The 26,461-nt window shown below is 37.2% G+C and overlaps 3 protein-coding genes and 1 pseudogene across 14 annotated transcripts; 1 reads left to right on the forward strand and 3 right to left on the reverse strand.

The window, feature by feature from the left end:
• Window positions 1–231: 231 nt before the first annotated feature.
• Window positions 232–6,270, reverse strand: LOC137963502 (uncharacterized). Of its 10 annotated transcripts, none has more exons than XM_068811098.1 (10): window positions 6,191–6,261; window positions 5,277–6,099; window positions 4,295–4,379; window positions 3,443–4,115; window positions 2,978–3,166; window positions 2,770–2,861; window positions 1,787–1,846; window positions 1,651–1,720; window positions 947–1,150; window positions 232–806 (listed from the first exon to the last, which is right to left on the reverse strand). In XM_068811098.1, the coding sequence occupies exons 4-10, from the start codon at window positions 4,100–4,102 to the stop codon at window positions 414–416; spliced, it is 1,668 nt and encodes a 555-aa protein (XP_068667199.1). In that variant the 5' UTR covers window positions 4,103–4,115; window positions 4,295–4,379; window positions 5,277–6,099; window positions 6,191–6,261; the 3' UTR covers window positions 232–413. The 10 variants fall into 10 exon arrangements, with proteins under 10 accessions (XP_068667199.1, XP_068667046.1, XP_068667415.1 ...); XM_068810945.1 differs by having other exon boundaries at window positions 5,218–6,099; XM_068811314.1 differs by lacking the exon at window positions 4,295–4,379 and having other exon boundaries at window positions 3,443–3,825; window positions 3,913–4,115; window positions 4,976–6,099.
• An 88-nt stretch (window positions 6,271–6,358) lies between these two features.
• Window positions 6,359–15,099, forward strand: LOC137963298 (GBF-interacting protein 1-like). Of its 3 annotated transcripts, none has more exons than XM_068810497.1 (11): window positions 6,359–6,441; window positions 7,036–7,343; window positions 8,202–8,245; window positions 8,461–8,578; window positions 8,672–8,795; window positions 10,406–10,947; window positions 11,154–11,499; window positions 11,582–11,834; window positions 13,559–13,723; window positions 13,846–14,322; window positions 14,418–15,099. In XM_068810497.1, the coding sequence occupies exons 2-11, from the start codon at window positions 7,160–7,162 to the stop codon at window positions 14,691–14,693; spliced, it is 2,529 nt and encodes an 842-aa protein (XP_068666598.1). In that variant the 5' UTR covers window positions 6,359–6,441; window positions 7,036–7,159; the 3' UTR covers window positions 14,694–15,099. The 3 variants fall into 3 exon arrangements, with proteins under 3 accessions (XP_068666598.1, XP_068666659.1, XP_068666554.1); XM_068810558.1 differs by lacking the exon at window positions 6,359–6,441 and adding an exon at window positions 6,677–6,694; XM_068810453.1 differs by lacking the exon at window positions 6,359–6,441 and having other exon boundaries at window positions 6,752–7,343.
• Window positions 15,100–16,185: 1,086 nt separating this feature from the next.
• On the reverse strand, window positions 16,186–18,781 carry LOC137962050 (carboxyl-terminal-processing peptidase 1, chloroplastic-like; annotated as a pseudogene).
• Window positions 18,782–18,889: 108 nt separating this feature from the next.
• Window positions 18,890–19,711, reverse strand: LOC137955263 (large ribosomal subunit protein P2B-like). Its single transcript, XM_068802128.1, has 3 exons — window positions 19,550–19,711; window positions 19,229–19,461; window positions 18,890–19,126 (listed from the first exon to the last, which is right to left on the reverse strand). The coding sequence occupies exons 1-3, from the start codon at window positions 19,635–19,637 to the stop codon at window positions 19,100–19,102; spliced, it is 348 nt and encodes a 115-aa protein (XP_068658229.1). The 5' UTR covers window positions 19,638–19,711; the 3' UTR covers window positions 18,890–19,099.
• Window positions 19,712–26,461: the final 6,750 nt, after the last annotated feature.

The following is a 26,461-nucleotide window of genomic DNA, read 5'->3' on the forward strand; positions in this document are numbered from 1 at the left end:
TTCGTGACTTCATGTCTGGCTACGCTTAAGAGCTTGAGATTCTAGCTAGCCGAACCGTGGGGCCATCTGGCACTTGTTAGTTGTTGATGGCACTTGTTTAGGATTTATGGTTAATTCAATCCTAGCCAAGTCCAAATACATTTATGTGTAACTAATGCAATTTTCCGTTGCTTATGTTATTAAATCGGTAAAGGTGAGAACTTATTTGAAGAAGAAAAATGTAGTGCCCAAATAACTAAATGTCACATGACCCATCTTTACATGCCCTTACATACACACACTATAACAACTAGAAAATTAATGAAAATACACTTTTTTACCATATGATATAAACGGTAAAGACAAGCTTGAAGCATCTCATCCATCTTCGGCTCTTGAGGTAAATATCCAACAGAAGAATATTTTACAATATTTTATCGGCTATAAGCAACTAAATAATCTGCATTCTCTAACAGCATATCTGCAGCAGTAGGTGGCAGATTATTTCTTCGGTGAGCCTGTGCAACTTTTGCATGCTGCTCTGCGTCATGTTGGAACTTCGCGACAAGTTCTTGGAGCTCCAGCTTCCTGACTTCTACTTGCTCTTCTGTTATTGGTCTCCTCAGACCCAGATAGAGCATTCCTACTCCGATCAGAATGACTCCTAAGACAAAAAGTAGTGCAGTAAATAACCCAAAAGCATAAGGCGTCTCATCTGACCCGGGTATGCCATCCACATTGATCCCAAACAGCCCCGTGACAATGGAAAGAACGAGGCCACAACCACCAAACACAGCCAAATTATGTGTGACTCGAAGGCTTTTATCCTGTAGACCATATCCTTGTCTAGGTTAAAACACAAAATAATTAAGTGGACAACCATTTCGGCTTGATGATATATGACCAAGCCACGGACCCATGATTTTTATATCAGGATCTTCATAGAAGATTATTCGGTCAAAAATACCTGCAACCATGCACGCACAGTGCTCTGCACTACATCTTGAATTGTAAATAGACGACTACGAACTGCCTCTTGCTCTTCAATCATTTCTCTTGTATTCTTTCTTACTCCCTCTAGTATGCTCCTTGTTGTAGCTCCCCTCAGATGTTGGAGAAGTTCAAAGACAATCTCCTCCCTTGCATGCAAGGACCATTTAACTCTAATCACCTGTAATCCACATACATCAAAACTAGATGAAACAACTAGGATATCACACCACCGAAAGAACATGTTTCGATCCAAGATAGACCAAACAAAGGATTTTAAGCAGGCTTGGCAAGCTTTCTATAACAAAATAAGTACTCAACTGGGTAACTTACTTTTTCTCCACTAATTAAGCATTCTAGAGCATGTATGGTTGCATAGGTTTTCAAACAGACTCTAATAGTAATCATTGGGTAATAAACACCTAAAAGAAGCAATAACAGCTGAGGAAACAAGAGTGCGCCATTGACGACAGTTTGTGCATATTCAACGGAGAGCCGATGGTTACCCGAGCAAGAGGTATGTCCATGTCAGTTGGAGGAAAGAGTTGAAATAAAGCATTGCAAAAATGAATGTAACTGAAGGTAAGACCTGCAGAAGGTTAATCTACCATAAAGAAAGTATATTATAGGCTAAGAACCGAGGACCAATGGACCCAAGATAGTGGGGATAAGCCAACATACCTGTGTTGATAGCCTCCTAATTTCTTGGTTAAGAATTACACTCAACAGAGCCAAATCTTCTTGGTTTCTCCTATAACATTCAAAAACATTGTAAGGTTTGATTCCTGAAAGATATCTTCGGTGTGTGGAAGATTACCTATGCACAAATTTCAGTTCAACTTCATCGGCGACCCCAAATATAGACTTCCGGAACAATCTACAAGAATCATGGTTGAATCCAAAATGTTAGGGTGAAACCAATCGTGGAAATCTAAAGACTAGAAATAAAAAGAGGAAAAGTTCACAATGTTGCTGACACTTTTGACTGGTTTCTGTAAAGAATTACTAGAAGTATGTTTCTCAGTCAATTTGCTCAGAAGCTCAACTACACTTTTTGACCTGCTTAAAGTATCCAACATTATGATTCCAGATCAATATATATATATATATATTGCTATTCCATATGTTTGAATTGTCTGAGGAATCATAAACTCAGTAGGGAGTGTGTTTTCACTACTCAATATAAATATTTCATATGCTTGGGGATAAAATATTGTTTATTAAGTCCTCGAGTTTTCGTAATTTTCATTTCCACAACATTTTCAGTTTTATGAAGACAGGTTATCAACTCCTTGATCAGTTCCACATGTGTGAACAGAAGGCCCAGTAACAAATATCTTCAAACCACTATGATGCATGAATGATGTTTTTTTCTTTTTCTTTTTTATGCAAGAAGTATGGAGGAGAATATTGGATTAATGATGCTTCTATACATTCCTCAGTTATGGAGCGATTTATGCAGAAAGCCACCAAACTATTTCTAGAAAATTTCTATAACACTCTGCTGAAAGTACATGAGTATGCAAGCAAGCCACCAAACTATTTCTAAAAATTTCTATAATGGCTCTGCTGAAAGTTCATGAGTATGCAAGCAAGCCACTAAACTATTCCTAGAAAATTTCTATAATGGCTCTGCTGAAAGTTCATGAGTACGCAAGCAAGCAAACACAATAGAATAGTAACCAAGTTCACAAATATGGTCACAAGTAATGTAATGATCTCAACCTTTTTTTTTTTTTTTGTTAAGTAGTAATGATCTGAATAAATGACCTCTGGTTCTACATACATGTGCGTATTTACCTATCATCCCAACGAGCAAGGCGGGAAGCCAGATGTGCAATGACTTCATGGACTGATTTTGGTGCAGCACTACCACCGGCGTAAAGAAGTTCCTATTTAAGATAACCATCAAGCTAAGAATTGAAAACAATGAGAAAGAATACACCGGCCAAATACATTTAAGACAGCCAATCTGAGAATAGCTGAAAATAGTTGAAACAGGAAGCACCTGCACTTCAGTTATACCCAGCACATTTATATTTGATGAAACCCCTTTTATGTGCATAGCAGTGACTAAAAAATTCTGTGCTTGCCATGATCTGAGCACAATGGGGATATCATCCTCATCAGAATATGGGTCACCAGCTGACTGCCCCAAAAGCTCAAATAGTAGACCTCCAGCAACCCGAACTGGTACCTGAACAACAAAAATAATATATACGCATCATTTCAACATGACCAAACTCAATATCACATAAGACCTGAATCACAAAGAAATAGCTAAGTTTAGATTGCATTTCCTCATTGAGAAAAAAACAAAAATTGAAATATAAGCATGAATAATTGATATGAATGGTATAACATTTTATCCTTCCGTGCATTCAAACTATCAAATGAAGGTAAGGTATATTTTGTCATTAGCAGTGAAAACAACAACAATAACAGCTGAATAAAAATGCCAAAAAGAAAATACCTCATAAAAAAGGTGCTTCATGCGCTCACTTATCAACCTGCTTTCGTCTCTCAAAGCAACACTAACTGCAGGATGCAACCACTGAGCATGAATAAGCCACGCATCAATAGATGGATGACCAGGAGACACATGACACCACCACGTGGGTCCAGCTGGCCTTTCCCAATATGGTGCTGCAACATCTGCAACTGTAAGGTCTTCCCTATCATCAGCAAATTCCATTGGCTGCAATTCCCATCCTGAATCAACTCGAACCAACTGGACCAATTCTTGGATTCTAGTCCATCCGATTGGAACCCAATGATTATCCATATCTACCTCAATCTGTATTCTATCTGATGAGTGAACGATGTTGTCTTCAGTATGAGTGATTTCATCAGGTCCTGGAGGGGATGGAGTGTCATTGAAATCTATGAGACATGTAGAATCAAGTAAGCTGTTCCCATTCACATTTCTGGTGGAATTGTCACCTGATCCAGATTTTGTTTCTTGCTTCTTTGAAACCTGACCTTTTCCATATCTAGACCGATTGGTCCTCCTGCCTCGAATATACTCAAAAGCACAGAGAAGCCCATCTGTCCAAAGATCACTCCAAGGAATTGTGTCCTTACTAAAATGATTTTTGTGGCTCTCTTGCATCTTCGTCCTACTGCCATTCATTGCAATCAAGTCCCTGTCAAAACAACAATCATTTTGCATTTGATCTTTCATATTAGAAAAAGCTAATAAGTCTCACTCCAAAAGTACAAATTCCAACAGTGACAATGAACACAAAATATTAGTATTCTGAAAAAAGACCCATTCATTTTTTGACAATTACAACTGTTGACCCTCAGACTTCAAACCTCTTACCTAAAGGTTCACAGAAGCAATTTCCTTAGGTCACCTCAAACACTAAGAATTATATAAACAGGATCCTCAGTCTTCCTGGTACTTCCTGTGGCGGCATTCAAGACAAAAGATCTTTGAGTTTTTGAAAGTGTCTGTGAATGTTTGCAATGGATTTCCATGCTGATGCTGTGTAAGCAGTACAAAAGACAACTAACTGCATTATACGCAAAAACAATTGAGCTCATAGCTAAATGAGTCCTTGTGTTTATCACTGCAAAATCAGTTCTGATCAGCATAACTCCACGTTCATAATTCATTATTTGACCAAATTAGCACATCTTGGAATGAGAAATTCCAATTTGAAAACCACACCTCTGTTACTACTTTTGACATACTAATCCAGTGCATCATGACCTTAGTCCTTTAGCTAAAACAAAAGTTATCAAAGTCTTATGCCGTTTAGAGAACTAAAAAGGTTACCTATGAGCTTTCCAATCAAATAAATATTCACATCGTGACCTTAGTCTTATGCCTTCGAGCTGATTTTTTGTATTCGGTACAGAGATAACGTGAGTAGCAAATAAAAATACTTGAAAACCATCGAACAGTGCAAACTGGCAACAGCCATATCAATTCAAACGTCAGCAACGGATAATTGCGAGAAAGAAGATGGAAGGGGGGAACGGGAAAGGAGAAACTAACCCTTCTCCGCAATGCTTAAATAGTAATTTAAGAAAGCAAATTAAAACCATAGCACGCTCGAGGGATGAACTCCAAAAGCACCACAATCTGTGGTTATTCACGGTATTAAAAAATGAAATTTTAGAAAAGGAGAAGCTATTCGGCCATGATAGAGTTGCATCAAAATTCAGGAGAGCAGAATAGGGGTGGAACGAGGATAAAATGGAGTAATATGAAACCAGCAGACTGCAAATTGAACGTACAGAATGGAGTGTTACACTGTAGCGCAAGAAACCCGGGGTGAAACGCAAAGAAGGCTTACCAATGATTACTTCTCAGGGAGCGCTGTCTTTTAACGCGCTGAAGTACCGTTAACCTCTTTCGCAGTGAAACGAATAAACGACCAAGCAATTCTAGCTAATGGTGAAACGAATCAACGAATCAATTCCTATTCCAGAAAAAAACAAAAGAAGTAATAAAAATACTTCGAGGTTGACCGATTGGGTTATAGAACGAGCCAGATAGAGTCCCCCACTTCACAAGGAAGGCAGCAAGTAGCTTTTCTCCGTTTGTTCGAGTTCTCGGGGTCGGGGTCGGGGTCGGGGTCGGGGTCATAGAAATAAAGACACTTACGTCCGTCCCTTTCCGCCAGGTGTTACTGAAGTAGATCTCTAGTCCCTAACCGGGCTCAGACGTTGCCTGGCCAACAAAGAGCACTCCACCAGTCGACCAATTCCCACGGATCGGCCGCGGGACCCCAGTCCAATTTAAGGATGTAATTTAGGAATTTGGACTGATGCAAAAGGGGTTATCAAGCAAAGAAGTCAAAAAGAAAACCGTGATTATCCAGTGATCTTTGTTAGGCATTTCCATTTCGCAGTCATGTGTTCATTACGCGCGGTAACCAAAGAAAAATATCCGAATTCAGAGCGTTTCGTCACTTCCCTATGAACGTGAAACGACAGCCAGATCGGCGATTGGCACCGCAGCATGTTTGCCAAGTTCACGCATGAGTCGGTTATATGTCTCCTTTTAGCACCGACGCGTCCACTGCGCAAGCTTGATACCCGTCCTGAATTTGAGCTCAGAGCAGCTTCACAATCATAGTCGGTGCGGAGTCTGATAGTCTCTCTGCGGTATAAAAGCTGTGTATCTTCTAAGAAGCTCATCGTATAGATCTAGCACGATCGGAAGCCAGCAGAAGGAGATTTCTTTGTTGGATTAAATCATTCTCACCTGTTCGTCTCATCGTCCTTAACTGTATTCGGCGGCCAATTGTCCACAGCCTCGTTGGCGATTCAGTCGTGATCTTCAATGGATTCGAAAACAGTGGTGAAGTGGGCGCGCCCTGTCATTCGGATAAATCTCTCCGACAAGATCTAGGTCGGTTCGCGATCCAGTGGGGACTGCGGACTGATCAACTCTCTCCATCGACATCTGTGATCTGTAGACCGACGCTCCAACTCGCTTCGACATTTCAGCAAAAGGTCGACATGATCGAATGAGCATACCGACTTTTCTTTCGTCTGCCTTCTGCAACTCTCCTCTCACCATAGGATTATGGCCCACTATCTGCTGATCTAATTATAATAATAACTTAATTAACTGGTTAATGAGATAATTAATGGAGCCCCATACATGTTTACAATATGCAGACGTCCGTCAAGCCAATGGGGCATTAGAGGTTACGTGCTCGGAAATACGTTGTGAGACGGGCAGAGCAGCGAGTTCGCTTTTAGGGTTTCTTCTCGGCAACCCTAATCTAATCTAAATTCTTGTAATAAAAAACTTTTTATAATTTGAGTTATTGTTTTGTTCGGGAGTATAAATAAAAGGTGGTTGTCTCACTTCTGCTTCTCGTTAGGGCACTTGATTTCAAAATTGAAATACACATAGCTTGTAAATCATAAAACTTATAATTACTATTACCTGTTTAAACGCGAGTTGCCTTTGAGTGGGAGTGGATTTATTTCCTGTCATGAAAAGGCTATAATATAGATTTAGCGGAAAGAAAAATTGTAAGAGAACGAAAGAGGATTTTTGTAGCAGAAGAGCTTAGACAAGATAACTGCATCTCTCAGTGCCAACACTATCGGAGAAGCAAGGAAGCAGGCTACAGATTAGACAAGAGTCGAAGCTGAGTGAGGAGGGGAGAACGGGGGGTTTTCTCTTTTCAAGTGGGTCTAGAGGGAGGAGACGGAGAGTATGAGTATCGTTGGGAGCAGCAGCAGGGGAAGGGGCAATGGTACCCCGCCGATCCCAGCGGCATCCAAGAAGATGGTAGACAGCTTGAAAGAAATAGTAAATTGCCCGGACCATGAGATCTACGCCATGCTTAAAGAATGCAATATGGACCCTAACGATACTGTCAATAGACTCCTCTCTCAAGGTGTGTAGTGATTCATGTTTATTGTTTTTTCTTTCTTTTCTTTTTTAGGATTTAGGGTTTTGCTCCCGATCTTCTCTCTTGTTGCTGTAAATGTTGCTTCGCTTTTTCTTTTTCTTTTCCAGCTTTGTTTTTGTTTTCTGGGAACCTTGCACGACTGTTGAAGTGAGTTTATTTATTTATTTATTATTCATCACCTTCGTTTGCTTGTTGGTTGTTCGTTATTTGGGCGTACTCGAGAAAGTTTGATTTTCTTTTAGCGGTTTTTCTGTTTATTGGTAGATAAATTTGGGCGGAATTTGTCGACAAAGAAATTTTCTTCTTTTTTTTATTTATTTATGAACGTTTAGTTCTTTTACGTGGGTTTGCATGTGGTCCACTCGTTTTGGTGTTGTACTTTTTTGGCCTTAGTGCCCATTGTCAAGTTATTTCTAATTTTTGCGAGCAGATCTGTACTGTCGGGAACACTTTCAAGTGCGAAAGAACTTCTGTTCGTGGCGGTGATGTTTGTAATTTTGCTAGAGTGAGGAAATTGGCACATGCCCGCGGTGTCTATGTAATCGTTCTGTTCCAGCAAACAATTCACACACTTTCTAGTAAACTGGATAGCTTTCTACTAATCCGAGTCCTTGTTTCTTATTAATATACCTTTCCTTTCTGTTTGATCATGAAGACCATTGGCGCTGAGTAGGCAGATTTTAACATGTTATCCTTTTTTCCCGTATCAGTAATGCTCTTTTCTTTGTTTTTCTTGTACTTGTATGCTATCTTCTTTTCATGGTTCAAATGAAAGATTGACACTTTCGTAGCAGCAGACTAATTCCATTAAATTTGTTTTCCCAATCCATTCTCTGCCTGTAGACACTTTCCATGAGGTGAAGAGCAAACGGGACAAGAAAAAAGAGGTAATTACTTATCTGAAGGTCTATATTTTCTGAAATTCTAAGTGCTGATTAAAGACAAAGCATGCTTTATTTTTCCTGGTAGATATTTATGTTTCCATAATTCAAATAGCTGATTTGCCAAATTTGAGACATTCTTGCTTCTTAGTTTACTACTCACAGCCAGTATATTGTTTTCCAATTCCTTATGTTCAACTACAATTCTGTTATTGCTTCAGAACAAAGATAGCTTAGAGACCAAGACTCGAGTAGTTAGTAGCTCTTCAAATCGTGGAGGAAGAAGTGGTGCTGATCGTAATTCTGGACGTAGTGGTGCCACTCAATTTGCCTCAAATGGTAATATGCGTAGGATACTATGTCACGTTCCTGAATTTGAATTTATTTGGGTATACTTGTATTAAGCTTTCCTTTGATTGTATACTTTGTCAGATTTTGGAGGTTCACGTTATAGAACTGCTTTCAAGAAAGAAAATGGAGGGGTTCTTCAAAGTTCTGCACCCTCAGTCTCTGCTGTAGCTGGGAATGCTGCCAACCGAAGGCCTATTTCTGTTAGGTTTGTCCCCAGTCAAAATTTTGTAGGAGATGTTAACTTCAATTAGATGGTATCTGCTATTATAGTTGTAACTCTACTATCAAGATTTCTTCCACTATCCAGAATATTTTTTTTTTTTTGGGGGGGGGTTGACTATCAAATTGTTACTAAGCTCCAGATAAACGGTATTGAAAGTGTATATGTTACAATTGAGGCTACTTGACCTTTACGTTTGGTGATTTTTTTTTCATTTGGCTAGACATGGTAAATTTTGTTCATCTGGCTATGCGATTATCCTGGTTTTATGTGACATTGTTGAATAACCATTTTTATTAACTGTTTTGAGCATCAAACCCTTGTCTTAACTATGTTAGTGATAGGTACGTTGTAAACGAATATATTCTGTTAAAAAATTATTAAATAGAAACCCTATTGGAGGCTTTAATTTCTTGAAGCAAAATTTTGGGGAACCATGATTCCTGTGCAGTCCTGTTTCTACCCCTCTTTTTTTATGGTCTTCTTGTCTATTCTGTAGAAAATGAAGGCATTACCAATATCATTCTCTTCCTAGTAGAATTTCATGATACCATGACTTTCCCCATCCATCGGTAGTAAATCTTTCCTTTGAACATCCAATGGTAGGAAATCTTACCTTTGAACATCGATTTGGTAGTAAATCTTTCCTTCGAATATCCAATAGTAGTATATCCTTTCTATGCATTTAGTGTGATATTCCTACACAAATTCGTGGAATTTAATCATACTGGTTCACATTTAGCTAGCAATTGGCAGTGCAGATATATCTATTTTATGTCAAAACAGTTCTTTTTTGTTGTACGTCAGGTCTTTTAGATAGTCCATTTTGAAAGGATTACCTCTGTCTTTATTTAAGTTTTGTGTTGTAACAAAATACTATAATTCATCCCTGCCTACGGATCAATTGACAATTTTCACAATTTTTATGTATTTAAGCCCTTATTTTCATATTTGTTGTTCCTTACCTTAAAAACCAAATCCACTCCTTGAAGGAAAAAAAGGATCTCTTGAGATTTTGAACCTATAATTGTATAGGCACCTCATGAAGAACCGCCTAAGTGTTCAAATCTGACTACTTCTCTGGGTAATATGCATTCGTCCACGAATCAGATCCTTGTTATCTATACAGCCTGGAACATACCACTCAGAAGTGATTCAGTAGTTAAACTGATAAGATCTGGTTAATCTGCTCCGAATGCCATGAGTTCTCAGTGCTACAGTCAATGATTCATCTTCTCTTGTAATAATGAATACATTATAAAATTTTCTGTTTCAAATCTGTCTATGGTCTTATTAGTAGGAAAAGAGGATTCCAAACTGTGCTTGTGATTTTAAACCCTTTTGACTGCTCAAAACTTTGTATAGTTAAATGTTTCTTTGTGTATATGCTTTTATCAAAAAAAGAAAAAGAAAAAAATTACTTGTAGAATTGGTTGGTAGAGCACAACATAGTCACTGGATGGAGGCTTCTGGGTGAAAGAAGCTCAATTGCTATAAGTTGGCTCTCCTTTTGGTTTTAAGAAAAATTTTACTGATGATTTTTTGTTTATCATTTGATGTACTGATTCATGATACCTTGTTAACAATTTTTGCAGTGATTCCCTTCCCACTGAAAGCACAGGGCCAGTTTTAAGCACCGATATGCCACCTCTGCCCTCTCAACCCTCATCTGGATATCAGCCTGCTTGGGTTGTGGTCCCAGGTCAGGTTTCAATGGCTGACATTGTGAAGAGGGGTAAGCCCCAAAGCAAACCTCCCAGCATGCCATTGTCAAATCCACTGCAACAAAATGTTAACTATCCTCCAGTCTCTGCACCTCTTCCATTGGAATCATATCAGGATCTAAGTTTATCTCAGCACCCTGCTTCAGAGGTGCCAGATGTTAGTCATGAGCCAGCGATTACTGCCACTGGAAAATCAGTTGGAGACACTTCTGATTTGTCTGCTGCTTATGCGGATCCATCGTCTACATCTGACCTGCACGATAAGGGTAACTTTGGTCTAATTGCACAATCCGATGAGGTAAACAAATCAGATGGAAGTGTCACTGTTGAAAATCTAGCAGCAGTTTCTGCTTCAGAGAGACAAATACAAGCAGAAGAATCTTATCACTCTCAGGGAATGAGGTTTGGGGAAGGTAGTCTCCAAGCTCTTTATTGATTTTTTATTTATTATCCTTTTTTAGTTCTTGTCTTAGTGGCCTATTTTGAATTTTGGCTGCAATTTTAAATATACATTAGCTTCTTGGACGTGATTTACTGAAATAATGAATAGTGTTGAATTGGCCACCTCTTCAAATGACCTAATCATTCTCTCGTATTGATATTATCTTCATTGTTCCAGGTAATAGAGGAAGCTCACATTTATCTATTTCAGACTATCCTGTGCCCTCTTCAGTTGAAGATGTCAGTGGAGCTGTATCATCAACTGCTGCAAGCTTGCAGCAACTAAGCTTACAAAATGAAGTGATAGAACCATCACCACCAGTTGCAGAGGACAATCCAGCAGTAATTATTCCAAATCATCTTCAAGTTCCTTCTGCTGACTGTTCACATCTGAGTTTTGGTAGCTTCAATTCTGGTGTGAATGTAACATTTTCTGGACCCTTCCCTCCCAAGTCTATGAAGAGTGAGTTGGAGGATTCAAAGTTGGCAGCTCAAACAACTTCCATTGACCACCCAGATGTCAGGTATGGTTCATGTGTTCTGTTTCTTGGGATTCTGATATGGTGCTAGTGAATTAGTTGATCATGTAATATTGGACCTTGACAGAAGTAATGAGTACTACGGAAATGATCATCTGAGATCTGTCTCCGATGAGAATGCTGATGCTTCTTCATCTTCACAACCTGAAATTGTGCAACATAATTCTGCCCCTGAACCCGCTCATGGACATGAATATTCTTTCCCTACATCTGTGCCTGGATATGGATTTGAAAATGCTGCACAAGCAAATGCTGCAGCTTATTCCTATGCTCTAACAAACTCCCAGATGCAGAATCTTGCTCCATTTTCCAGTGTAATGGTAATGTAGTATTCTTTGACTCTGCGGAACCTTTTTTATTTATTCATGTCATGAGGGCTGAATGCATACATTCTGAATAGGACAACCTAACAATTTATAACTTCTCTTTTACTGTATGGGTTTGTACTTCTTCTATACTCTAAATGCTCCATTTTCCAGTGTAATGGTAATGTAGTATTCTTTGACTCTACGGAACCTTTTTTATTTATTCATGTCATGAGGGCTGAATGCATACATTCTGAATGGTACAATCTAACATTTTATAACTTCTCTTTTACTGTATGGGTTTGTACTTCTTCTATACTCTAAATGCTCTTAGTGATTGCACACATTAAATTTGATACAAATTCCTTTTTTTAGGACATAAAAAGAAGTCCTGAAGCATGTTTTTCTATAAAGAACTCGGTCTTCCTTCCCAAATAAGTTCTAGTTTTCTTTTCAAGAAAAATGAATTTCAACAATTTTAGTTTTATGCCAGTGTAGGTTTTTCATGCCAGTGAGTTTGCGTAAATATGTTATTCACAAGTTGCTCCTCTCTTTGCAGTCCACATGGATAACATCAAAGCCACACACACAGATTGTTGAACTGGAAAGCAAATGATTTCAATTTGAATTAACCAATACAAATTGAATTGGATGTTTTTTAAATCATAGTCTGTGCTTTTGCATCTGACCGGCACTTCCTATTGAAATAAATTTGGAATCTTATTGTATTTTATTATATTTAAGATGACAATTATTTGTTATAGTCAATCGTGAAGCTATTGTTTCTATGACACATTACATTAGGAAGGACTAATGGACTCCAATCCAAGTTAGGTGCACCTAGTTTCTAATTTGAATATTATATTTATATTTAACGACTTAAACTTGTTTTCTTCGTATTCATTATTTTCTATCTTATCCTATGTCTTTATGATTGATGTCTATATCAGAGATTTATTTAGAGAGTTTAGTTTTTGAATGATAAACTCAAAAGATTACATTTTTTTGTAAATATAATTAAGTGGCAACCTTGTAAAGATTAAAGAGGGAAAAAAGCTAGATGCCTCCAAATTTGGAGTCCAGTCTACTTTCCCTCTCATGTGTATCATTCTTTTGGATGGAATAACAATTCATTACTGGGTCTCCATCATTGGACTTGTTAGCCATGATCAATTTTATCTACTCCAACAGCCATCCATGTATGTTAATTTGAGGGAAAGGGAAGTATATTTTCTGGAGCCATGCTTTATATAATCAAGCAGTGTTTTATGTTCTATACATACTATTTGAAGAGCAGTGTGCATTTCTTGTTTAGTGGATGCATTACATAAGCACCCCCATCTGAGTTTGTACAAATAAATGCATTTCAGTTTTCAGTTTTATTTTGAAAACCACCGTTTACCATTATTCATGTTAATACTCACGAGAATTGGTTGACTTTTTAATTGTGTAGTCACTGGATGTCATTTCTTAGTTTGCTTTCTTCTTAAAAAAAAAAAAAAAAAGTTTGCTTTGACAGTCTTAGCTTCTTGTAGACATATGTTTTCTTCCCATTCATGAATCATATATTTCACTCTTATACAGTTTTAGTGGAAGTATTTTTAATTTTACTTGGTATGTTGGTGATTTTTTAAGATGTCCAGATGTTGTCAAAGTCCATCATTGGTTACCATATTGTTTGCTTTTTGTTATTGGTCAGAACTATATATATTCTGACCAATTTGCCTCATGATGTACAGCAATCTTATACAAATGCTCTACCAAGTAACCTATTGGCTTCAACAGTACAGCCTGCTCGAGAATCTGATCTTCCTTATTCGCCGTTCCTTGCCACACAGTCAATGCCTACAAAATACAGCACTTCCATGTCTTCCATTAGCGGTCCCACAATGTCCATGCCAGAGGTAAGCAGTTGAGCCACATGGCATATGTAGCTGACTGTTATGCACATGCAAACTGTGTTGGAAGTTGGAAGTCTCATCTTTTAAACTTGGTTATTTTTCTCACGATGTTTCTACATGTACAGGGTGTCAAGCCAAGTGTCTTCTCGTCACCTCAGCCAACCCCTCAGGCATTGCCCCCCACAAATATTGCCACAGGCCCCGCACTTCCTCAACATTTACCTCTGCACCCTTACTCTCAACCTACCCTTCCTTTGGGCCATTTTGCAAACATGATTGGCTTCCCATTCCTTCCACAGAACTACACATATCTACCATATGCCGCAGCTGGTAACAGTACTTTCCATCAATCTCCTGCAGCAGTACACAGTGCTACTGGCATCAAGTACTCTGTCCCTCAGTATAAGAACAGTGTTTCTGTAAGCAGCCTGCCCCAGTCTGCAGCTATTCCCTCTGGGTATGGGGGAGGTTTTGGGAGTTCTAATAACATCGCCCAGAATTTCAATCTCAACCCTTCTTCTAGCCCTGCCAGCACAATTGGATACGAAGATGTTATAAGCTCTCAATATAAGGACAGCAACCATTATGTACCGCTTCAGCAGGTAATATATAGGTAGCTGATCTGTGATGTCTCAATTATGGCTGCAATAGAGCCGTGCTTGATTATCTGAAATTATTCAATTTTTCTGTTTGTCAGAACGAGGGATCTGCAGTGTGGGTCCCTGGACCTGGTTCAAGAACCATGTCAGCTCTTCCTGGTAGCACATTTTACAGCTTTCAGGGGCAGAACCAGCCTAGTGGGTTTCGGCAAGGTCAGCAGCCATCACCATATGGCACTCTTGGGTATCCAAATTTTTACCATTCCCAGGCTGCTGCTTCACAAGAACATCAGCAGACACAAAGTGACGGCACCTTGAGCACTTCACAGGGTCCATCTCAGCAGTCCCACCAGATCTGGCAACACAGCTACTGATCTAGTCTTATATCTCTGGCTGTTTCAGGGTGGAGCCAGCAAGGAGAGTGGAGCCAGTCCATAGCATATTTGTTACGGTTTGATCTAGTGTAAAGCGGACAGTTTTCGGTGTGATCAACTGTACATACTATAAGAGGACTTCAGTGGCTTCTGCCCTATGTCTTGAGGTTGTATTCTAGTCTTTGGTGTTTTAACATATAGGAACACACGTGGCTAATTTTGTTGTCTTTCTTAGAGTGAGAAAACTGTGCTTGGATTACTTCTTGTAACAGTGAAATCTAACTCATCTAACCATAATAGTTCCCCAGTAGTCCCAAAAGGGCTTCAGATTCTATTGTGATGACATTTGTGCGGTTACTCAACTAACCATTCAATTGATCAAGTGAAAGGTTATTTATTTGGAGTCTGTGTGAGACGGGCAAGGGCCTTTCATGGTTAGCCACTTGCTCTCTTGTGCATATGGTACTTGATGTAGCATTAACGAGGCCATAATCTGATGGAAATGTCTAATAGGATGCTATCGTGCTCAGAAGTTTTCCCCTTAGAATTGGCGCTGTTGAGAAAGACAAAGGACATGGTTGAAGAGTTCTTTGAGAATTTGGTATTGTACAGACTATTTTACCATATTGTTGAAAGTTTGGTTCTACTTAACCACCTCCTAATACTTGATCATTCTTTTGAGATTTTCTGCATAATTTAGTAAAGAAAATTTTCCTACTTATTCCTTATTCGCAGAGAAATCCATCTTCAGTGAGAACCAAGTGGAAATGCGTAAAGGGCAGGTGTGGATCTAGGAGTTCCTTCTGTTGGATCCAAGAACTCCTAGTGCCCTTAAGGGTTGTCTTGATGGTAGAATACTGATAGTTTCCAACATAGTAACAGCAGCCCATGCTGGGAGCGCGATTAAGAGTCAGGGTGACACTCCTGCAAGCTCATGCCATGGAAATCAACTCCGGCTGTGACGTGGGTGAGAGCGTAGCTAACTTTGCTAGGTGGAAACAGCGCGGTCTATCGTATCTTGACCATCTCAAAACCATGGCAATAGTCTGTTTAAAGCAACCTAAAACCAACTCAAGAGTCGAGACTATGCTGAGCTTGCACAATGAAATGTAGGCATTGTTACCCTGTTGGAATTTGGTAGAGTTATTCAACTTTGCTCCTCCAGCATCATTCACTAGATACCAACTTGAATTAGGAATTGCAAATTCTATTGTTCAAGTACTCACCTGATTGAGTTCTGTATTTCAATTCTCTTTTCCAGATCCTTTCTCCTCTACATTCCTTGATACTCTCTCCATTTTCATATAAATAAAATACAGTAAATTGGTGAACAAGAGGAGTTAGTAATGCTCTTTTTTGCTTTCCTGATTATAGGTGCTGCAGTAAGCAAAAAGGTTGAAAGGGTTGAAACCCTCCCAAGTGTATTTGACTGTTGCCAAACAATTGAACAATGAACCTCTTACATAACTGCATCCGGGTGTTGAGAACTCTATAATCACATAAAATGCGTACAGCTTCAACCATCAGAAGCGGATGCTGCATACATGTGTTTTGTGTTTGTGTTGACTCGTATACACATGTAAAAACAAACAAAATCAATCTTCATGCATCTATTGAGCAGTTTCACGACCATGGATCAGACAAGTCACACAAGACATTGCCTAACATCCTTTCTTTTGTTGCTGACACACAGACAAATGTCTAGAAACCTCACTCCAAGCTGCAAAACATGGTTTAGGTAAATACTTACATAAATTACCCTCTGCTACAAACATGAAAAATTTACCTGGTATGTTTTGGAAATCTGGTTCCACCCCATTTCCATTGATATCCATATGATTTGGTGTGATATCCTTTCCGACAGAGACAACCACACCAGAGCCATCGCGAAGTTAAAAAACAGATTGTATCAAGCCCTATAGGAGTTAGATTAATGGTAAATTTTGAGTTGTCAATATTGAATCTACAAGACTGAAATGGTCACAAAAGATAGCTTATAACACAGAGGACTTGTTTGTAGTCAAACAAACCTTGCCAAAAGTTTAATCACCCACTAGAACTGCTTTGCAGTTATCATGAAGGGCAGTGGCTACCTGAACTGAGAGAAATTTGTAAACAAAAAACAGTACAAATATCCCTACTTGGTCAGTAAAAAGAAACTGAGAAACCTAGATGCCAAACTATCTGCTTAAAGTACCATCACAGTTCCAGTGACAACCTCAATTGTTACGAAGGTTTCCTTAGGTCCTCGTAGAAGAGATGATACTTCAAAGGCTGATTTTCCCTTGACATCCACTCTGTTGTCGTTTTGGAATTTCATAACCCAGAACCAAGAAGCAAAAATTAAGACATTACTAGTTGAATCCAATGAAAAGCAGCCTCTATTCAGAAGTTCATAAAATTTAACAGCATCAAGAAAATGGAGAACATTTACCTGTCTCACACCAGCTGCATGAGCAGGACTATCTAACATGATACCTAGCACCTTCACTTTGAAAGCACTGTTCTCTGCAGGGATTTGCTAACCACAAAGCAATAAATGAAACGAAGTAAAGAAGAACTCTAACTACATACGGAGTACGAAACGGATACATTTACACATGATTTTAGCAGTGCCCACGATATTTGCATTAAGTTTAGCAATCACCTCATCTGGAGAAAGGAAGCGAGTATATGGGTCGCTCAAACTCGACAGCATTCTTCGGATGACATTATGAGCTTTTGATCTTGTATTAATGGTTCTGTCAGTTACATTTTCTCTCATTTGCTGGGATAGAAAACAGGTAAAGGCATGAAATAGGTATGAACAGTTTTCAGTACAACAACAAACACGAAAGTCTCATTTCTGGGTCATGGGTCCTTGCCTGCCATTTATCAGACGACCAACGATTACGATCGGTGTCGAGAAAGGTCTCATTGATGACTTCCTAAGCTTCCTCCACAATTCCTTCATTGGTAATCGGCTCTGGAGGAACTTCTTCTTCGACCCACTCCTCTTGGCAAGAACCAGAAGAGGGAGGCTGTAGCTGAAGAGATGTGAGAAGAACAAAAGATAGGGAACCCACCAGTAAATGCGTATTATTTTGTTGAGCCAGTTAACTCTATTTTGAGGAGGATCATTTTTGCAGGAGACGAGAATTATAGCGGAGAATTTAATGGGGAGGATTATTATTTATGCTGAAAAAAGTAAACTTTCTTCAGTAAAATGAACTTCTTTCCCACTTTCTTGTTAACATATATTATTAAAAAAAAAAAAATCTTTCAAGCAATAGTTAAGAGTTTTCTTCTGCCAAAATACCGTTTGATCTACTAGACTCATTCAGTACCTCACGTCTTCTTTGTTCATAAAAACGGAAATAGACCGGAGATGAAAAATGACTTGCAATGGCAAAGAGCGTCAACCAATAGCACGTTAGCAACTGAAAGATGGATAATACTGTGGCAAAGAATTTCTTCTTTTGTCTTTGTTCGAGATTGTTATAATAGAGATATACAAACAAACAGATATCACCTTCTGATCACAGCTAATTGAACCAATCTATACAATTTTTAGAACACATCTGAATTTTGGATTTGCAAAGGTTCAATCAGATAAACCGTTAATCAACAAAGATAAAATCACTCAAAGCGGAATGCAAGCGTGCCCATTCATTACCATCATTAGTCAAGAAAAAAATTTGAATGGCATAGGAGAAACAGGCGATGAGGTTCGCCAACTACCACAATCCACAAAACCACCTTCAAATCTCAATTAGAAGCAGTAACTAGCTATGGGCAGATCAATTGACATGATGGCATAGGCATACACAACCTTTGCTTTCAGGAAGAACTACAAATGAAGGAAGACGATTACAGAAGAGTCCTCCATAGTGAATTACTACCCACCGTCTAAACATGTCACCTGGAGTATCAATCAACTAACTCCGGGTGAGAGTCTCTAAATCAAACCGCAACATAAATATTTTTGTTCTCAAAATTTTGGTGGGTTAGCAGTACATAGAAATGCGAATCATAATGCAATGATGAGTTAAAATGTAATTTACAGGCTTCGAGCACAGCTCACCATGTCGCCCCAATATATGAGACATCACCGAACTACTTTCGAATTGCTGAATCCCATAACATCACAAAGATCAAAAAGGCATCCAATTAAAAATAAATTCAACGGCAACGTTAACGATGCTCAGAAAAGAAGATGACATCAAACCTCAGAATTGTATTGAATTGGAAGTTTTGCAAGCTCTACCAAACCAGAAAATTTCTAGCATTAAACAAGTTCAATATCCCAAAATATGGAGTACGTCTTTAGAATAAAATAACTATCCTAATACAAAAACTTCCACGGAATTACAAATCTCTTGGTGAGGAATATCGTAAAACCTACTCAAAAAGAGGCATAGAAAAACTCAATCGAACAAACTGAATCCCATATCCTGCAAACATCGACAGAAGATACATAAGAAGACGTCTACAGACAGCATATCCAAAACAGCAATAAAGTTATAATCGAATCAAAACAAAAAATTAATTTTTACCTCATCAGATTCCTCCTTCTCTTCGACCTTTTCTTCCTTCTTTGCTTCCTCAGCAGGAGCTGCAGCAGCGCCCCCACCACCGGCCCCAGCCGCAGGCAGGGCGACGGCAACACCACCGCCAGCAGGAACCGAAGCGAGCCTTTCCCGACCACAAGCAATGAGTTCTGCTAAGTCTTTCCCCTTAACCTCGCCCAGGAAACATTCTATTCTGTCATCATCAGCGTCGGCTCCCACTGCAAATCATGAATACGTTCAAAAGTTTACAGAAAAACAAAAAAATCGAGATAAACCCTAGGAACACGAAACAGAGCAGTAGATTACCTGAGGCAAGGATTTTTTTAATATCATCAGCGGACGGGCAGGTTTTACCGCCCAAGGCTGCGAGCAAATATGCAGCGACAATCTTCATCTCTGCGGAAAGCGAGGAATCAAAGAGAAAAAATGGAGGCTTCGATCTTGAGGGCGAAGGCGATGAATGCAGAAGCGATGTTTATATACGGCCTTTTAGTAGCTCTTGCGACTGAAGAAACCCTAGGGCAAAGGAAGCCAATAGCCTGAACAGGATACGGTGCAGGCAAGTTAATATGAGAAGCTCGTGCTAAGCTCCCATAGATAAGTTGATTTATGAAGAGAATGGCGAGTGGTGGCATATAGGATTCTTGAAGTGTATAGGAGATCTCATAAATTTGATACATATAAAATACATTAGCTAATATTTTCCTCCTATGTATCAGTTACAAGGGTGTATCAAAATAGGGCAAAATACGACAAAAATCAATCAATAAGTGATAGGTATCAAGGATATACCCACCCTTAGTATGGGACTGACCCTTTCAGGTTTTACTGATTTTTAGTTCCTGTTAGTGTCCTTAGTTGGAAATTTATATCCTAACAAAAATTAGAAATATTTTTCTTAAGATACACATTTATGAGAACATTCAGGTAAAAATCTATTAGTATATTACTAGAAAATTACATACATTACCTATTAAATAGACCTATTAGTGCATTTTTCGGGAAAATAAATGAAAGTTAATAATCAATCACATACATTACCATACTTATCCAATAAACTTTCAGTAAAATAAAATGTCAAATACAAAATTTAATATTTTTTTATTCCAGAAACAATTTGGTCACGTTAAATCAACTATTGTACCTATTATATTGTTACGAAATTGGTTAGCTAATTCAGTTTGTTCATTTATCCTTCTTCTTCTTGATATTGAAACTCTACAGATTGGTTAATTAGTTCATTCAAATCATCTTCATTTTTTTCTTGATCTTGTTCAAATTTACATCATCCCCGATTATTTCAATTGGTTCCTTTCCTTCAATCCCTTCATCGTCAATGAGATCTGATATATGTATAAAATTGTGAACAATATTTAGCACCTTACATTGAAAAGATATATCAAAGTTAAATAATTTGAAAGACAACAAACAAGGAACATTGGTTTTACAAAAAGTATACATAAAAAATGACATGATAGAAATATAGAACAAGAATCCATAACAAGAAGCTTGCAATAACTTCCAAGTAAACCACAATACCAAGATATGCTCTCTAACATTGCATAATTCTATAGACGAAACATCTACCTAATATTTCACTGTTATTTGTTGTCCAACAAAGGTGTAACATACATGATATACTTCATTGTCATTTGCTATCCAGAAAAAAAAAACCTCACATACATGATTTTGTGACAGAGAAATGAAATAGTCATTCACCCACTTGAACTCTACTTGTTCGACCATTATAGAATGACTACATGAATCCATCTATCATCGCAATTTTTCTTCAAATAATTTTTCAACACTTCCATCTATGTCATTTTCAGGTAACATCTAATTCCCGCAAGGCCTGCCATTATGTCATCTACATTAAAGATGTCCAAATTAGCCAATGAATCGAAACACATTTTATCAAATCTCAATTCAAAAGTAAACTATCATTTTCCATTTTCAAACAATATGAGGGTTTATTTTCACCAAACAACTAGTTTTTTTTTGTTTTTTTTCATTCCCTTGATAATGTATAGATACTTCCATTGATTTGTTCCACACAAGAAAATATCCTTTTTCCTTTTGGACAACAACATAGCTAGAATTAAACAAGGGTGCATGGAGGAGTAGAAATTTCTGAAGCATGTGTTTTTTGGCACTTCCATATGTGTTTAGTGTACAACATGAGAAAAAAAGGCAAAAGTCATCTTGATCTTTTTGCCATAATTATGAGAGAAAACCGGTGAAGAAGAGGAGGTCCAACAATTTCATGAAGTAGATATTCCTCAATTCCAGACTTGCTTCTATGCATAGTTGAGCATGAAGCCAATGAGTGAAATTCTAGTAAAAATCCCATTGAAAATAGGACATTTAAATTAACAAACCCAAATTGCCTGCACATAGGTCGGATGCATAAACTCACCATGTCAGTGAGTATAAAATATTTGCCCTAGTGCAAAAATCTAATCTCATGAGTGAAAGGTCTTGGTTAACAAACAAAAGGACAGACCGTACAAGCAACATAGGTTCTTGTATCCACTCTACAAAAAAAATTACAAACACACTAAACTAGGATATCCTAGTCATTTTGTAAACTCTAATTTGCTGATTTCCCAACTCACATTATTCTTGTAAGATAATACATGATAGTTTTAATTATTTTGAAAGAGGGCGCCACTATAAGTTGATTGGATGTGATATTTTCAATTATTTTGAAAGAGGGCGCCACCATAAGTTGATTGGATGTGATAATTTCAATTATTTTGAAAGAGGGTGCCACCATAAGTTGATTGGATGTGATATTTTCAATTATTTTGAAAGAGGGTGCCACCATAAGTTGATTGGATATCATCATCAACATGAAAACTGATAAAAATATCCTCAAATGACTTTGCCTATGACAAGATGTTGATGGTCAACTACATCTTTAGCAAGGGAATGCACAATTTGCTAGAGGATCACCTTGTATGCTTCCAAGTAATAACAAATATTGCAAGGTCGTGTATGTCTATTAGTTTTCTATTCTTGTTCTACATATGATATGTTCAGTTTCACTATGATCTTTGATAAATGTTTTCTTTCTTTTTTTATAATCAAATTTTTATTTGTTATTAAAATTTTCTAGTTTTGTTGCATGTTCTTTGTGTCTTGTGTGTTGCATCATTCTTGAATTATCAAGAAAACATGAATATTCTAGTTGAATTTGACATGCATGATATATTTGCAAGGATCCTAGGATTTGGGCGTGTTTAGATCTTCTATAGTCAAGACATTATGTACATGAAATTGAGGTGTTTTAGCAACTCAACTACAACTACAATTATTTTCTATTCTGCTTGATTTTTTACAACATGACCCACATTTGGCGGTTAAAATCAGGGTATATGTGGACTATGGTATGGTTTTGAAAAAATAAAACCTCTGGAGGAATCTACATAATTCAAAGCTCTAACCCTTGTTCATAACCGCCAATTCGTAATCCGGGGATCAAATCATCAACCAACTACAATATCATGAAAGTATGAAACTCAAAACCCTTGTTAGCTTTGCAATAAATCAGAGAACTAATACATGTATCAAGCTCTCTATCTCAAGGAATAAATGATATCAATATATTGTTTTCATACCATATAGAAGTGTTTGCTTCCAGAAAAAAACTTTGTAGGACCCATACAAGAAACCACAAACCCTTGTTTGTGCCACCTCTTGTAATATGGAAGCACACATGCTTCCTTATAACGTAAAAATATATTGACGTCCCCTTGTAGAATACAAAATAGATTAACATTTACAAATTTCTCCAAGTTTCTCTCCATAGTCAATTTACCCATTCCAGAAGTCATAGAAGAGAAGAGAGGAAGGGACAGAATAAGAGGGGTCGATGAAGATCATAGAAGAGGGGGAAAACCGGTGGACAGGATACGGAGGAGGATCAAGGACAGAAGAGAGCGTTGAGAGAGGAGAGAGCGTCAAGGAGGAATCCAGAGAGGAAGATGGCGTTTGTTTAAGGTAATATTCAAAACCATTTTTAAAGGTTATTTATTCGTTTTCGCAACGTGGCAATTGAGCAGAATAAGAGAAAAAAAATAATTTTTGGATTTTAAAGATCAAAATAATATGGCATCACGTGGATAGGCTTTAGTGTGGGAGTTGACTGATGCAAACCCAAGTAAACTGATCGGCCTCAACTCAAGCTTGAGTCGATCACAAGTAAATTGAACCAAGCAAACCCAAGCTTGAGTCGAACGACCTCAACTCAGCTTCATCCCTATTGGGGCCTCCCATTTCCAAGTGCCACGATAGAATTCTTTATTTAATTAAATTACTTTTAAGTATTATAATGCTTAATTAAAAAATAAAAAAAATAAAAGAGTATTCTTGTGATAGTTTATGTTAAGAATACGGGAGCTTTGATCAAGGTAATAAATTTCTGGACAAGAGTTTTCGCTCAAATTTCTCAATAAAACAAGCGTTAAGCTTTCCAAGTTGCAACTTATTGTTGTCTATTTTCTCATAATCAACCAATTACTGCATTTTTCTGTCAAATGTCAATTTTCTTGCAGCCCAACTCCTTTCGAATCTTTCTTTGGGGGTTAGTCAACATGAATTAGGACATGAACTTCAGTCGCATTACTTAGTTCATGTCCTGAGGTCATCAGTGAAGTGTCGGAGTTCAAGTCATGTACATGATTAACATGACTCACGAGATCATGTCCAAGCATAAACGAGGGAAAGCGCTTTCCGCCCAATTTTGAGAATCATGTACATGAAACGAGCGCGCCCCTCTCTTTGCCGCACACCCTCTCCGTGAGTCTGCTCATTTTCGTTTCCCGCGCCCCTTCTCTCCCCAAGCTCTCTGCTCCCTCTCTTGTTTCCACTGTCCCTCTCCGGTCTCCCTCTCTACGGCCTCTCCATCTCAACCTACGTTGTAGAGTATGGGAGACCGAGAGGCTCTGCGATGAAGGTCGAGTGGGAGAGGAGAGGTAGGAAGGCCTTTCTCCCTCGGCGACAACTTATTTTCTCTCTCACCGCTGAGGAAGACAACGATGGTTTAATTTTTCCTAAGTTAGGAAAAATTAAACTATCGTCATAAAAATCATTAATTTATATTTTTTATTTATAAAATAATTATTTTAATTTATTGAATATATTTATTTTATAATTACTATATTAAAATAATGATTTAATAGTCACAATTAAAATATTGTTAAAATAAATATTTGATAAATTATTTTGGTTTGATTATCCGATTGCTATAATTAATTAAACCAATGGTTTTAAATTTTGTCACAATATATTATTAGTTAATAATACATAAAATATATTATGTACAAATAAATAATGTGTTAAAGTTATGATTAGATCAATTTTTTTTCTTAAATCATTCATTTTTAGGTTAAAGTATATCATATGTTATTAATAAATTAATAACTCAACGTACTACTTTCGTTTTTGTTATTTATAACATTATTTATTTATTATTTATAATTAATCATGTGCGTATTTCATTGGCTCATGTAATTACCATATGAATGGACAATAAAATATCTAATTCAATTAATAAATATATTAATATATTTAATTATACATTAAATAACTTATTCGTGTAGTAATAATGGTTGTTTTACCTAATTTGGGGTTTAAAGATTATGTTGTAATTAAGTGTATTGTAAGGGTTTAGGGATTCTCTTGTTTTTTACGTTTTTTCTCATGTTGGGGCACTAACAATGGAAACTGTTTTTCAGTGTACATGAAGTCGTCAACACAGTGCGAAGTTGAAGTTCATGTACATGACTGACATGATCTTCATGTTAGAGATGAACATGAACTTCAAAAATCCATTTTGTTCCCTCTCCCTCAGGGGGGTTAGTCCAAAATGAATTGCACTTGAATTACTCCCGCATTACTCAGTTTATTAGATTAAGCTGTTAGTGTGGAATGATTTCCACTTCATTTGAATCATGTCAGGTAATTCAATCAGGCAAAAATGAGGAAAATCAGATTCAGACCTCGTTCCCCTTATGCTCTCCCTCTCCCTTTCCCTATCTTCTCCCTTTCTTCTCTCTCTCAACCTCCGTCGTAGCCTCTCTTCTCCCTCTTGGCGTACCGTCGGGTCGTCGTTGCCCGCTGGCCCGCCGTAGTCTCCTGCCATTATCGGCACTGTGAGGAAGATGACGCGTTCCGGTGGGAAAACGATGCGGGCCGTGAGGAAGACGATAATAATCCATATTTTTATTTATTTATTCAATATATTCATTTTATAACTACTGTATTAAATTAGTGATTTAATAGTCATAACTAAAATATTATTAAAATAAATATTTGATAAAAAATTTTGGTTTAATTATCCCATTGGTATAATTAATTAAACCAATAGTTTTAAATTTTGTGACAATAAATTATTAATTAATAATACGTAAAAATATATATTATGTTATTGATAAAATAATATATATATTTATTATATTACTTTTTTTATTACTGTATTAAATTAGTGGTTTTTAATGTTAAAATATATCTTATGTTATTAAAAAAATAGTTTATTTCTTTATTATATTCTCTTATGTTATTTTTTACTTTTATTTAATTTTTTTTATAATTTATTCTAATCATACATAATTATTATATTAATTTATAATTAACTATAATCATTAAGTAATAGAATATTGTCTTTCATTAATTAGTTTATTAATATATTTTAATACTACACATTAAATCACATATAAGTGTAGTAACCATACTTATTTTGGTTAATTATCTGTTTAGGCATATATTTTATTTAAGTATATTATAAAAAATTACTTATTCTCTTGTTTATATCATATTTTTTATTTTTGGATACTAAAACTGGAATTTGTTTTCCAGTGCACTTGAACTCGTCTATCCTCTCCCTTTCCCTATCTTCTCCCTTCTCTTCTCTCTCTTATGTTATTTTTTCATTTCATTTAAGATAAATTTATATCTTTACTTCGTTTCAAATTTATTGTGGATGAACCCTTGTCAATGCCATTCGAGTTAAAATCTTATCCATTCGTTCTCATCATTCTTGTTCTCTTGTCACAGGACGAGGGTGGAAAGTTTCCAAGAAAAAAATATATGAAGGGATAAATAACGTATAGAACTGGACTGAACGAAACTACGGTTGACAGAACCTCTAGGGATCCGGAAAATGTAGCTTCCATAACAAGGGAAGGGCAAGTCAGAGCGCGTCCGCCTATGCGGGCA

This window comes from Aristolochia californica, unplaced genomic scaffold, assembly GCF_029961685.1.
Source record: "Aristolochia californica isolate CCGP_79_NKW_82.1479 unplaced genomic scaffold, dmAriCali1.0.hap1 SCAF_1, whole genome shotgun sequence".
Taxonomy (NCBI): Eukaryota; Viridiplantae; Streptophyta; class Magnoliopsida; order Piperales; family Aristolochiaceae; genus Aristolochia; species Aristolochia californica.

Coding starts and splice junctions, on each gene's coding strand:
- LOC137963298 (XM_068810497.1), top strand. CDS start 7,160: ATGAGTATCGTTGGGAGCAGCAGCAGGGGAAGGGGCAATGGTACCCCG. Junction 8,246..8,460: donor AACGGGACAAGAAAAAAGAG/GTAATTACTTAT, acceptor TTATTGCTTCAG/AACAAAGATAGCTTAGAGAC. Junction 8,796..10,405: donor CGAAGGCCTATTTCTGTTAG/GTTTGTCCCCAG, acceptor CAATTTTTGCAG/TGATTCCCTTCCCACTGAAA.
- LOC137955263 (XM_068802128.1), bottom strand. CDS start 19,637: ATGAAGATTGTCGCTGCATATTTGCTCGCAGCCTTGGGCGGTAAAACC. Junction 19,462..19,549: donor TAAAAAAATCCTTGCCTCAG/GTAATCTACTGC, acceptor CATGATTTGCAG/TGGGAGCCGACGCTGATGAT. Junction 19,127..19,228: donor AGAAGGAGGAATCTGATGAG/GTAAAAATTAAT, acceptor CGATGTTTGCAG/GATATGGGATTCAGTTTGTT.
- LOC137963502 (XM_068810712.1), bottom strand. CDS start 5,025: ATGGTTTTAATTTGCTTTCTTAAATTACTATTTAAGCATTGCGGAGAA. Junction 3,167..3,442: donor TGAAGCACCTTTTTTATGAG/GTATTTTCTTTT, acceptor TTTGTTGTTCAG/GTACCAGTTCGGGTTGCTGG. Junction 1,151..1,650: donor TTAGGAGGCTATCAACACAG/GTATGTTGGCTT, acceptor TGTGGATTACAG/GTGATTAGAGTTAAATGGTC.